Below are 15,154 nucleotides of genomic sequence, written 5' to 3'. Positions count from 1 at the left end.
CTAATTTTTAAAAGGAAGCTGTACTAATTTTATGAGCTATGGCCCCTGCCACACATTTAGCAGCATTGTATATCTATATCTGGCAATAGCCAATTAAGAGCATCATTAATAGAAGATATTTAGTTCTTTATTGATATCTTTGCGTGTTGCCTTTAATAACTTACAAAGTCATTACATGCAGGAAACACGTATAAAACAAGAATTCAAATTTAGCTTGTTCCAAAGAATTTTGTTGAAAACTTTAGATCGCTAAACAACGAACAGATTTGATCTAATATTAATGTTGATGGTAAAAAAAGAATGGAATCATAATTTTACTACAACTGGGCGTGGTTTGAGTTACTATGGCAACGAATATTGTTTCTCTACGGAACACTGATTCACCCTTACGAGACTAGAATCTGAATGTTTCTGTTAGAGGGAGTTAATTTCTTTTTAGAGATATCATTATCTTGTAGTTGAATTTTCAAGTGGATTAAACCACATCGAAATATCGCTGTAAAAATAAAACAGAAAGAATTAGTAATACACGAATTGCATGTTTTAATATCGAAGCTTCTGCATGAGAACAAAATTAATATAACGATCCTGTTAGTTTGATTAAAATGAAAACGATTTATGCAATTTTTTTTAAATGAAAAATAACTTCGTTAATTATATTGAAGAATAAATACGATTTAGTAACATCTTGTGTGTAATACTAAATAATTTAACTTAATTATTTAAATATTTTTAAAGACATTCTTACATTAAAACTGGATAGAGAGCATCTTTGACATACGTTTCCTAGGATACGTAAGGAATTGTAAATGTCATTAATTCGTAAATGGAATGATTAATAAATTCAATTTTAATTCTACTCTTTTTCTTTCTTGAACGTTATCATTTTCTGAAAGTTAATGAAAAAGAACAAACGATTTAACTTAAGATGAAGGCTATACACGAAATTAATATAACTAAGTACAATAGAACATTAAATATCTTGATTAATAGACATCGGACCTGGCAGTTCGAATTACAGAATGTAAAAGTTTCAAATGTATTTTGTGTAAGTATTATGTTCCAAGATATAAGTACAGCTCTTGTGTAAGCGTTATATTCCAAGGTGGAATATAACACTTACACAAGAATTGTACTTATAAGACATAAGTACAATTCTTGTGTAAGATACATAAAACGTGACATGCAATTATAAATGTAAAATTGAAACTTTTTTTATAAATTTCATCATAAATCAATTTTTACAGAATTCGTTTATTTTTAATCAGCTAGTATATGGCAACTTTATTCATATGTAAGCATGAAATACCCATTTGAATATTATTTAATTAATTCAATTAAAGATTTTTAAACAGCACTTTTTTTAATTTTTTCTCTTTTAATGATGATATTTAATCAGAAAATTGTTAAAATAATAAAGAAATATCTATACGTTTTTACTCGGGTCTTAAACGGTTAAAGGCCTCTTCAGGATAATACAGTTCTTTAGGTACAGTTGACAACAGTTTGTATTAATAATATGCATAATGGCATTAAATCACTTCTATATTATTGTTCTTATTTTAAGCCTACCTAATGATTTTCAGATAGATGATTAATCTTTATACATTATAGGAAACTACTTTGCATTGTTATTGTGCTTGTTAAACTCTCAGCAATCGAGAACAGTTTAAAAAATCGCAGATCTGTTTTACTCTATTAGTCATGGAGACGACCCCGTTGAATTTATTTTCCAACGAAATCGAAAGTTCGGAACGCCCGAACTTCCTTCCATTTCATTCACGTTTCCCCACCCGACGTTCTTAAGGCACGGTCTGGATAAAATAAAGAAAAGAAGAAAAAAACAGAGAGCGACAGTAAAAAAGAGAATTAACTCTCACGGGAAAAAAGAACTTCCACTTCACCCCTGCAAACAGAGATACTCTCGACCACAGTTAGATCGCGGCAAGTGAAGCCTAAAATTGCCCTCCGCCGTTTTCTTGTTCTGGGAGGGAGGGGGTATTCATAATAAATCACTTTGTAAATAAAAACAAAAGCTCGGAATATGTAGAAATCTTTTATTTTTGTGTCCGTCGAGACGATTTTTATCGCGAATTCATTGAAGTGTCTCAAAAAATGACGATCATCGCGGGCATTCGAGTGTTCAGTTGGCCCAGCTGCTTTGCCGATCGCCCGTCCATTGTGGGTTTTGACGGAAATTGGACATAATTTCGTGGAGAAGCGTCATTTTGGGATTAGATGATAGGAAATTTCAAAAGTCGTATGCAAAACTGTAATTTTATGAATAAATTAAGGATGCTCCGCTTGCGGTTAAGAGAAGCCGACTGCAATGGTCAGAGGAGCTAGTTATGGAAATTAATAGAAAACAAAAATTCAATATTCTGATTAGAACTGATAAAGCTCAGCAAAGGCTCTTGAGAAATGCAAATTGAATAGATCCCTCTTATTCTTTCAAGCCACATAATTTTTATTGATTTTATTATCTATATCAGAGGTTTTCAAGTAGCAAATAGTATGATATACTGAAATTACAGGACATTTAATTGAGGGTCGCTTTCAAAAGATTAGGATTAACATCTTGCGTATAGCACCTATAGATTTTAGATTTAAATAAAATGGGAAAAATAATTATTTTTTATTGTTTTTGAAACACTCATATGCAAAACTTACCAGAATTGGGAATTCATAAGTCAATCAATCCTCTTCAAAAAACTTCTAATGTCTACCTAATTTGAAAACATGGAAATTTACCAAAAATAAGGTTCTGATATTTGACTATTTAATTATCCTTTTGAATATATTCAAGCATATGATCTTTATAAATGAAATAAAAAGCACAAACAAATATTACCTTGAAATATAGGAATCTCGAGATCTTTAGAATGTTACTTTTATATAATTCGGTCCTGGAGGCTGATATTTACCAAATTATTTCTCCACTGTTATTTATAAGATTTTTTAAGAGAATCAATTTCTTGACAATTCCCTATTTTAACTTTTTCATTCGGACTCGCTTCACTCAATATTTTAAAAATTGTGGAGCCATAATGCATTGCGAAAAATGCCGAATAGAATATTAGAATATTAAATGATATAATATTTATGTATGTTTAATTTATTTTATGATAGCAATTGAAATTTAATTAACTTTATAACATTTAGAAAAAAAAATCATGCAAAACTTGCATTTAGTGACTTTTTTCAAGAGCAAAAATTTCGATATATACGGTTTGAAGTAAACGGTTTTTCATAAAATAGAATTAACATCAATCAGCGTGCTTTTATGCTTGTATTTAATGTGATTTATATTAGAAAAATTGAGTTGGTCATGAGAAAATAGTGAATGTAATAAATTAGAGGAATTTATTCTAATGAATATATTAATAATTTAGGTTTTCGATTAATTTTTAGTTAAAATTTTAATTTAAAATTACGAATTATATGATTAATTAGTAGATGATTATTAATTTTTTATATAATCATCTACTATCAAAATTAACTATGCGCCTATATTATAGTAGCTCTAGGAATAACATCGGCCTTTTAAAGAGTTTTGCATAACTATCCCATAATGCATATCGCCTTTCTTTTATTTTAACTCTATCCACCCATTTAACTAGTAGAAAAGGCAGAAATATTTCCAATTTTATCGCGAATAAAATTATACATATGTAAATAAAGTATCTAATAAATCAAACTTATTTTCTTCCTAGAAGAATTTTCGTATAAATAATCTAAATATTCATTACAGTTATAAATGATCTCTTTTATGCAGCAGAGGACGGAAAAGGAAACAAGAATTCCTTGAACTTGAAATCAGAATTACGAAGCGTAGAAAACACACCTGTCAGATCATTTAATGTCAGCTCTTTACTTGAACTTGAAAACGAGTTCTTGTTATTCTTTGTTAAATGAGAACAGAAAAACAAGATGTGAATTCACCATTCCACTTTGACCTATTACTTTCCTTTGACGAAAAGGAAAGATGCAACAACAATTAGACATTTTGACGCTTGAGAAAACGGTATTAGCACTATAAAAGTCAAAGTTGTGAATAAAATTATATGAGAAATTGTTTAGAACATTATAAATTTCGCCTTTTTTTAATACGGGACACTTTTTTTTTTTTTGTAAAGTTGTAAAGAATTTACACTCCAGTTAAATGCTAAAATGTTATTTTATAAAAAAATCTCTTCGAAAAGAATATTTCAAAATTTCTTCATTACTTTTCGGGTTTAAGAACTAAAATGAAAGAGTCTCCCATTTTAATCTTTACAGATTAGATTTACCATTGATGTGAATACGATTAAGTCAATAAGGTTCAGTTTGTGAAAACAAATTGGCAATAGATTCAATTGTTTGAAGATTTTCATATAAGAAATATCATATTAAATTAACTTTTATATATTTTCATTATGTTTTATGATTTTGTCTTTTTTAAATTATATGTTTTATGCTTCTGGTGAGCTGAACTGGAACGAATACAAAATTAATACAAATGTTATCATAAATGTATCTAATTCTATCAATAAAATTCTATGAAAGTATCAGTAATTCTATCAATAATAACTATATTATCAATTTAATATAGCTATTTTATATGAAATTAATTAGAAAATGATGGTTGGAAAACAAATGAATATGAAATAACGTATGCATTAATTTCAGATTTTCGAGAAAATCATGCAAATAAATTGTATTGTCCATTTATTTAGGAATGGAAAAAAAAATAATAAGATTTACGGATAAGGGATGCATTAAAGAACTTACCAAATATCCTTTCTAATTCTATTAACAATTTCAATTTTTTAAATAAAAAAGAAAATGTGACAAAGAAAATCTGTTGTTGATAGTATGAATTAAACGGTCTTCTTATTTTAAATATTTTTGATTATTATAACGGAAGTTAGGAATTAATCTCTTTTAAAGAAATTTGACGTGATACGATCAGTATAAAATTTAATTTTTAATAAATATTTATAACTCATCAAAGTGTAATATTTTTATAAATTCATCTGTATGCCAGAGTATCACAAATATTGGAAGCACCCTTTTATATTTGGTTGTTGTGCTTAGTATATATTTTCGAAAAATCAGTTCTTGTATGTACTGTTTAGTTGCACATAAAAATGATCAAAATTTTTGTAAAAAAAAAAATCTAATATCAATGTTGAAATAACGATCCTCTCATTTTGAATTTAGACTTACTATGGCAAGAGGAGAGCAAAACATAGTATTTTTTTATATATCTAATGAATATTACTACTTATTTTATTAAAAAAAGTATAAAAAATTTAATTTTGAAGTTTTTAACTAATTGTGTATTAATTTCTGTTTTAGGGGAGATCCGGACAAATGCGACAACTTTGGAAACACAGCTCTGCACTGGGCAGCTGCCAACGGTCACATGAATTGCGTATCTTTTCTGGTCAACTTCGGCGTTTCGCTGTGGGCGCTGGACAACGATTTCCACACAGCGTCCAATGTAGCAGCTATGAACCAGAGAGACGAGATCATCCGTTACTTGGACGATGTCGTGGCCAGACAGAGCGCCCTCAACAAGAAACTCGTCCAAAAGTTGAAGGAAAAGGCAGTGATCGACGCCGAGAAAAGAATAAAGATGTACCAGAAACTTCAGAGAAAAGCTGCGAAGAAGGCAGAAAAGGAAGAAAAAGAAATCGAAAAGCAGAGGCGGAAGCTCTATGGATCGGAATTCCAGCTCAACGGGTTGATCAGCAAGGCTTCCAGTTTGACAATATCCAGTTTGAAGCGAGAGTGCAAAATCACGTATGCGTCCCCAAAATATTCAGACATCATCAGCAATGGTGCAGGTACCACCAAGAAAGGCTTAGGTGCTGTCTCCAAGAGAATACAGCAGAAGAAGCAGAATGTGGTCATGACCGCTGCGGACTTCAAGGTCAGGGAGACCGAAATGAATGGCAAGAGATCAATTCGCTCACTATCTGGACTGCTCAGGGATTCGGAAGTACTGTACGTGCCTAAATATGACACTCAGAGTACGACTTCTGGTGGTAACAATCAAAGGAGGCATATGAAAGATGTGTTTGACAACAAGAGTGAATTGTCCAGGGCAATCAGTGAACCTGATTTCTTGCATGCCACAGATTCAGGATTCGGAGACGATGTTCCTCCCATGGAACCGTCAGGCAGTATTTTCGAAAGACCTGGTTTTGGGTCTGTGGCTTTCAGGAATTCCATGTCGGGCACTCTGATGTCCTTGCCTTCGACGTCAACTGAAGAAAATGATGATGAGTGCGATGATGATCTTGATTCCATCAGAGCTAGTGAAAAAGATTCAGATTTACAAAATGACTCTGTTGAGGACAGCATTGGAAGCGCTGGCAGCTTGGCACAGAGGAATAATCACGCACCCTGGGATGACGATGAAGGGCACTTTGATGATGAAGGTATAATAATCAGCTTTAGAATATTAAAATGGGACTTATTGAAATATTTTTGGTAAAAAGATATTTAAAATTTTTAATGTCTTGTTTATAATCGTTTATTGTGATTACTAAAATATTTATACGTAGAATAATAGAGACAGTCAATTATTCATTTGATATGAGGAGGAAAAAGAGAGGGGAGTCCGAAGATTCTAAAATGCACTTTCAAGGTGGATTAGAAAACTAAATAGAATTTTTCTGAATTTTATTTATTAATGTTTATTAAATATATTGTCACGTAGAACTATAGTATAGAACTCGATGACACACACAAGAGGTAAAGCTAAACCAATTTACTAACTGAACTCTGAACTGAGAATACAGTAACTGACAAATCTTCTGCTTTTATACAAGCAGAGAAAGTTTCAGAATGCTCTTCTGGAGACAATAAGAAAAGTCCAGAACACTTGTCTGGTAAATTAAAGAAATGTCTAGCATCTTCTGGAACATGAAATAAAGGAAACATAAAATCGAGGAATTAAGTATTTACATATTTACATATACTATTAATCGCATTGTCTCTAGCGGGATTCGAACCCAGGTCTCTTGATCATGAGACCAGTGCCATGACCATTCGGCCATGGATATTCGACTGTCTTTCTTCAATGCGGCAATATTTAAAATTATCTAAACTAATAGCATCTTTTTATTTATTAATGCTTATTTTTTGTCAAGTATTTTAAAAATGGGTTCAGCAAAGAAAATTAAAAACAGTATTAAAGGATCGACTGGTTATTGATTAACCATCAGACTAGTTTAACTTCAAGAATTAAGCATGTAAATTTTTTAACATTAATTTAGAAACATGCTTTCTCTTTCACTTTCTTAAAACATTTAAAAAAATTTTTTTATTCCTACTACTGCAAAATTGTTTATATAATTTGAAAACATTTTAGCTCAAAAAGTTAATAAAAAATGTATCGCTACTTCAGATTTTAAATAGAAAACAACATGTTTTGACTAATATTAAGAAATTAGAAAAGGATACTGATTAATTTTATATGAAAGCTAATTTTTATTTTTGAAATTACGAATAACAGCCAATAATCCTGGTTATTATTCAATGATATTCATATTTTAGAACAAAAACGATTTTCCTTACTATTTTTATTAAGAAACATGCTTAAAACGGTTTACGAAGTGGATGAAACTTTATAAAAGGATTCGAATAATTTATTTCAAATCATCTATGAACAACATCAGCAGAAAACAAACTTTTCCCATGTTCTTAGCATTTTACAGCTTTTTCATCAATATTTTCCGGTGGCCAGTTGTTTCCACTCGCCCCCCTCCAAAAAAGCTTTATTTGCACACTCCTCCTGGCTTTGCGAAACTGTGGCTTCGTGCAACGAACCTTTGTGTTCTCTCATTTTCGATAGCAGATGCCAGGAAATCTGCTAAACGGCCGGCCATCTGGGGATATCGTGACTGGCGTGACGGCTCAACTCGCTCTCAGAATGGCAACTGTCCGCGTTACCTGCTTATGTGACATTTCTTCGGCACTCGTGACTCAACCCCCGCACGAATATAGTTCAATGCTGCAGCACGTGAGGCTTACTGGACCGGTGGTTTGGATTGTGACCAGTAGTTAAATAATCTTCATTATTTATAGTCATAATAGAAAGCTTGAACCTAACGATCACCAGTCCGTTGATTTGCGTTTTTGTCATTTGTGACTTACCAATAGGCTTTTTTTTTTTTTTTTTTTGCTGAATATTTCTGCATATAATTATTTTTAGCTTAATAAATGTGAAATTTTATTAAATATTTCGAGAAAACTTCGTAATATCGCGTCTCTTTATACATTTATTAGTTGTACTGATATCCCAAAAGCTCGAGATTTAAAAATATTTGAAATTTCTTTGGAAATAATTGAAAATTAAGAATAAAATCAATTATAAAAAATAACATAGAAATTAATTAAAATTAAGAATAAAATAAATTATAAGAAATAACATAGAAATTAATTAAAATTAAGAATAAAATAAATTATAAGAAATAACATAGAAATTAATTAAAATTAAGAATAAAATAAATTATAAGAAATAACATAGAAATTAATTAAAATTAAGAATAAAATAAATTATAAGAAATAACATAGGAATTAATTAAAATTAAGAATAAAATAAATTATAAGAAATAACATAGGAATTAATTAAAATTAAGAATAAAATAAATTATAAGAAATAACAGAAATTAATAAAAATTAAGAATAAAATAAACTATAAGAAATAGCATAGAAATTAATTAAAATTCGAAATAAAATCAATTATAAAAAATAACATGAAATTAATTAAAATTAAGAATAAAATAAACTATAAGAAATAACATAGAAATTAATTAAAGTTAAGAATAAAATAAATTATAATTTCAATTAATTTTTAATCATAATTACATATATACCCTAACTATATAATGCCTATGCTAATATCTAATGTTCAGATTTGTATTGGACTGTACATGCCGGAGTTTTTTAAAATGAACTGAATATAAAAATTTAGAATTAATGCTAATATCTAATATTCAGATTATTAATGCTAATATCTAATATTCAGATTATTAATGCTAATATCTAATAATCGAATTATGCTAATATCTAATATTCAGATTTTTATTGGACTGTACATGCCGGAGTTTTTTAAAATGAACTGAATATAAAGACTTACATCAAAACTCAGAACTTTGAAAAAAACGCATTTTTTGAAATTTTCTGACCCTTTTTTATTTTTAAATTCTCGAGTTCTATTATTTATATTTAATAATCAGACTTAAATACTAAAATGCCTGGTTAGACTATGAATTTTATGATTTGTGCTGACTCCAAAAACTTAAGGCTTAATTTTCGATCGTAAATTATATAAAATAAATATTCATTTTTTCACTGACGTATATTAAACAATTTCTATGCAATTGAAGCATACAAGATGTAAAAGCTTCACGAAAAAAAGTTAATTAAGGATGAATTCAAACTGCCAAAAAAAGAATTACAATACTAGAGGTACTTCCCCTTCCTGAATTGGAAATGAAATTTTGACGTAAGTACACAGTAATGAATAATTCATCCAAGTACGGCAAAACGGGCGGAACTGAAAGGTGATACAGCTTTGAGATTCGTTGTCAATAAAAAGATCAGACGTTTTTCATTGACAAGGTCAGGCAGTTCCGATTTTTTTTTAAAAAATTTTCTGTCGGACTTGTTCCAAAGGATTTCATTTATACTTATAAATAGATGAATTATATTAAAAAATAATATTTATGACGTTCAATTTCAAAAAAACACCCTTTGGGGAAAATTTTCTCAGTTTTTTTTTTCTGTATTTTGAAATTTGTTACAGTAAAATTCTAATTATTCGGTTTAATTGGGATTAGACAATATTCAAATAATTAATAAAAAAACAGTGTATGTTGTAAAGGAAAACATAATTTCCTTACAGCATTAATTTAATGACTGCAAAGAATGTTTACGTTTCGTATACTCACTTACTATATTAAAGTATCAAAATTGGAATGCATTAGTCAAAATTAGTTGTTATACTTTATTTCCTTGTTTCTACTTAGGAAGACTTAGTTTGCAAGTTCTTTAAAATTTTCACCTCAAAGGAATTCGGATGATTAGAGTTCGGATAGTCGAAGTTTTCTACTGTAATTTTGTTTTTGTGCTTAATGATGTCCCCTCCTCCCACCTGGAACGCCACAAATTCTCGGATGATGGTATAGTAATGATATGGGATTGAGTTACTTTCAGTGTAATGATGGATATATCTGCTACATGAGGAATTGGGCCATGAATGGTGAGGATGAGGATTCCAGCCTCAGTTTCTGAGTACTGTCGCAACAACAATTATTCCATTAAACCTCGGATCCTTCGGCAGGTAACTCGTTTATAGAAATGATAGCTTAGAGTCTTAACATATTTAAATATTGTCCATTATGTTTGGGATGCAGCAGGTAATAGTGTTAATCTGTAGCGGTCAAACTTCTCTAATCAGTTACGACCGCCCCATTTTTGACCATTTATATCGGTCCACCCTTTATCTCCCTTCTAAAATTTTAGCCATTTCTCTTGCACTCATTTGTGCTTGTTTACTTGCTTCAATTACAATAATATTTCCCCTGGCCTTGAGAATGATTAATATTTTTCTCAGTAATATGGAGCTCTGACTTTGAGAGCAAATGGGATAAATTGAATTTAATGCTTATTCAACATTGTTGATATTCTACTTCTTGCCAATACTCATCTATCTACTTTACCAATATCAACTTTGATTCCGGTGTCATTGAAGATCTACCACGTTCATGAATTTAGTGCAATTCAAATCCGTTGGGTTGTGATATATTTCCTTTGTTGTGGAATGTAAATTTTAATAGAGAGGGTACAGATGTCATCCTCTCCAATCTTGTGGTCTACAAAACATAACCTTCGCTAACTTCAAAACGACACTATGACTATATTATACAATAGCATTAAGTGATGTTGCAAACATGTTAAAATACTTTGAGGCAGTATATTTATCTAATTTTAATTCTTTTTTAGGTATGGACTCAACTCCACTTGTTGTTTTCCTTGTTGCTCACGGCTTGGTGGAATACACTGCCGCTTTCACGAAAGAGAAAATAGACCTGGAAGCTCTCATGCTGCTCACAGAGGAAGACCTCAAGGACTTGGGATTGCCCCTCGGACCTCGAAGGAAACTGGCCAAAGCCATAGAAGACAGAAAAATGGCCATGGTGACTCCTGGAGACCTACTGGACTCTAAACTGTAGCAAATCGATGGCAGAATTCATCGTAATCGAATGATCAATTGTGGCACAGCATTTAAGAACTGATTTTACGACTTTTGATGCATGGAAGCTAAACCAAAACTTGGAAGCAACGTTCTGTTTTCGTAGTCATTAACAGATGAATGGACAATATTGTTGTTTCACTGAGAACTGTGATAAGCATTGTTCAAGAGATTGGCTTTTAAGAATAAAGCTAAATTAAGTTATAAGAAGCAGTGCTAAAGAAGATAAAACATATTTTGTACATTTAGTTTTGAGTGTAATAATTCCCGATACAAATGTAAGATACGATATGGGAAAGTAGACGAATCAAGAACTGTTAGAAAATAATGCATTTAAACACACTTTGGATCACTAGGATATTGTTACAAAGTGTAACAATATTGTACAAAGTATTGTATTGTTACAAAGTTTAAAAGTTTGCAGAAAAAATATATTTATTCTTTTATGAATTTTATTCTGATTTTAGTAAAATTTTTATACGTCTGCCTTTCTTAATTTAATAATTTTTACCGATAGGAAGTAGAAAAAAAAATCAAATATTGCGATGGTATTTTAATACATGAAAAAAGTTAAAAATGGCATCTTTAGCCGGTGACATCACAATCATGTGACAAGCATAATTGCGCATGTCATTTAATAGCCTGTTTTCATATGCAATGTTGCGTTATGTCCTATTTTTTATCCAACGAGGTACCCAAGAGTTTCGCATTGACCATCAGAACGGATATCGAGCCACTTGTTTTTTTTTATTTTAAATTTTCATTAAAATTACTTAGTGATTATTGAACATAGAATAACAGATCCTAAGTTTTAATTTTGCATGATTGTTTTTTAATGAAAATTGATAAGTTCCAATCTTCTATGTGAGCCTTGAAATACATTTATTTACATTTTATTTGTAGGTTTGACAGTGTCCTGATTTCTATGAGATCATGTGGATTTCTGTCTGCGTACAGTATTATCTTACAACTAATTACAGTTAATAGTACGGTTTTTGTTTCAATTTCAATATTATTGTTGAATTTTTTTAAAAATATTAAGAAAATTGATCCTTTAGAAGGCATACCCTTTACGATGCCAGATAAATAAATGTAATGGCAAGCAAAATGCCAACCTATATCTTATACATAAATAACTGAAACCATTATATATGTGACGCATGAAACCATGAGACAATAATCGCTGTTTCGTGCAGTTTTTAGTGATTTGTAATTGTGAATTTGTACAGATATACATTTTTGTAATTATTTCTTACAGTGATGTTTGTAGACGTGATTAATGTACAGACATACAAGTTTTGCCAGCAAAACTTGGGTATGCTCCTCTATCAGTTTTCCGTCCATGTGAAATGTAGAATATCTTTTGTACACTTGAATATTTCCAAAGATGCTTGTAATATCCTGTAAATAAATATGGAAATCAAACTCTGGCTTCTTTTTTTTATGCAAGGCATACCACTTGAATTTACTACATGTTTCTTTCTTCCATAATTAATATTAATAAGATAGATTTATTAACAAAAACAAAATAAAGAATGTTTTATTAAGCCAACTGATTTCACAGTTGTTTTATAGGTGCGAACCAAATGCGAAATTATTGAATTGAAATTGAATTTATTACATGTTTCTTTCTTCCATAATTAATATTAATAAAATAGATTTATTAACAAAAACAAAATAAAGAATGTTTTATTAAGCCAACTGATTTCACAGTTGTTTTATAGGTGCGAACCAAATGCGAAATTATTGAATTGAAATTGAATTTATTACATGTTTCTTTCTTCCATAATTAATATTAATAAAATAGATTTATTAACAAAAACAAAATAAAGAATGTTTTATTAAGCCAACTGGTTTCACAGTTGTTTTATAGGTGCGAACCAAATGCGAAATTATTGAATTGAAATTGAATTTATTACATGTTTCTTTCTTCCATAATTAATATTAATAAAATAGATTTATTAACAAAAACAAAATAAAGAATGTTTATTAAGCCTGATTTATTAAGCCAACTGGTTTCACAGTTGTTTTATAGGTGCGAACCAAATGTGAAAGTGAACAACAGCGGTCAATTGATCAAATGTGACTGTGATGTTCTAGGAGTGTACGATGGAATTCTGGGAGGATTTTCAAACTCTTCCTTACTATAAATGTGATTGGACATAGATATCTCAGATTGATTCTGAACAGAGACCTCTGATGTGAAATACGTTCAGGCGGCATTTAGAAGGGAGATGCTGAATATTTTCAAATATTTGAAGTAGATATAATGTTTTTGTTCTTTCTTATGGCACTTGCCATGGACAAGCCCGCTGTTACGAAGACAGCGATTTTTTAAGCCAGTGGTTGAGCGTCTCTTGTTGTTATAGTAGCGCCATCTAGGCCCAAGAGAACGACTTAGCTACACACATGTCACAATCCTTTTTACGGGGCGGACTTCATTCACAGATCGTAATTTAGACCTCAATCAGAGAAATATCACCCCTGATCCAGTACCCCCAGTGGTATTACTCTCGACATGGAGGACTTTGTGACCACGACAGATTTATACGCGCGTCAGCCATCAAGCACGCGAGGAATCTTCGGTCGGCAGGGTTCGAACTCGCACCTTGAGGGACGCGAATCCAACACTCTACCAATCAAGCTATCCTGGCCCTCAAGTAAATATAATGAATTCATATACCTGTGAATTGTAAATTATACACCTGCATTTTATATAAATATTTATTCTTGATTTAATAGATGAGCAGTTTAATAATTGTCATATTACATGATCACGCTATAGGAGTTCTTTATTTAATAAGTAATATTGTAAAGAATACTTAGCAGTCCTTATTATGATAATTTATTATTAACCTGTCATTGCATACTATATTAATTGGAGACAATTTTTTAAAGTTAATAATGAATAATTTTTAAAAATAGAAATTTAGTATTGAGAAAAACGAATATTTATAATAGAACATAGAATACAATTTTTTTTTCAATATTCCAATTTTATATTTGTGTATTTTTCTGTTATTATACGGTAAATTTCCCATGCTAAAGTGAATATGAAATTTCAATTTCAATTTTCATTCAATGCGCTATCTTGAATGGAAAGAAAAAAAGTATTGGATATTATATACTGCAAATAAAAGATTTAATGGTAAAAAATGTAACACGAAGATCTTAAAAATGTTATCGGAGTATCCTAATATTTTTAAAGATTATACAGGCAAAATTAAAGACAGTATGTTAAAATAAAACTGCCTGCCTAAATTTTTAAAAGCATTTCCCGTTCTTAATTCGGTTCAACCTGTAGTTGAAAATGAATTCAAGAAACTTGCCAGTATGGATATTTTAGAACCCACAGTGAAAAGTGATTGGGTTACACTAATTTACCAGTTATAAAAACCGAGAACATTGCAAGAATTTGTGGAGATTTTAAAGTAACTTTGAACCCTATTTTAGACTAACTTTGAACCCTATTCCTACTACTTCGAATGGAAGACATTTTTTTTAAAGTATTAAATGGTCAATATTTTTTTTTAAATTTATAATGTCAAGCATATTTGTATATGAAAATTAATGAAAGTTTATGCAATTTCAAAAGGTTATGGTTTGGTATTGAAATAGAAGAATATAGAAAAATTTGAAAAATAATCTTCAGAGTCGATATCTACCGATATGATATTAAAATTACAGATTCTACATGATCGTTACAGATCAAATTGAAAAGCTTCTAAAAGTACAAACGCGTTTAATTTCACATTTAGAATAAAGTGTTACAGAACATCTGCAGCAGAGTGGGACTCAAGCCAATAATAAAACACATAACAGCCGTTGCCATGAACATAATACAAATTGAACATTAAATGGGTTGCCAGATACAACTTCATAAATTTAAATGATAATAATAAA

General features: G+C 30.2%; 1 protein-coding gene across 1 annotated transcript in view; it reads left to right on the top strand.

Moving 5' to 3' along the window:
• LOC129967033 (pre-mRNA splicing regulator USH1G-like) overlaps positions 1-12,638 on the top strand; it is a 78,494-nt gene extending 65,856 nt beyond the window's left edge. Inside the window, exons 2-3 of the mRNA XM_056081669.1 lie at positions 5,341-6,428; positions 11,002-12,638. Coding sequence (XP_055937644.1) covers positions 5,341-6,428; positions 11,002-11,231 — 1,318 coding nt within the window. The 3' untranslated portion in view covers positions 11,232-12,638. The remainder of the gene's footprint in view (positions 1-5,340; positions 6,429-11,001) is intronic.
• Positions 12,639-15,154: the final 2,516 nt, after the last annotated feature.

This window comes from Argiope bruennichi, chromosome 4 (genome assembly GCF_947563725.1).
Source record: "Argiope bruennichi chromosome 4, qqArgBrue1.1, whole genome shotgun sequence".
Taxonomy (NCBI): domain Eukaryota; kingdom Metazoa; phylum Arthropoda; class Arachnida; order Araneae; family Araneidae; genus Argiope; species Argiope bruennichi.
Note: the sequence above shows the minus strand (reverse complement) of the source record. Positions and strands in the feature narration are given on the sequence as shown.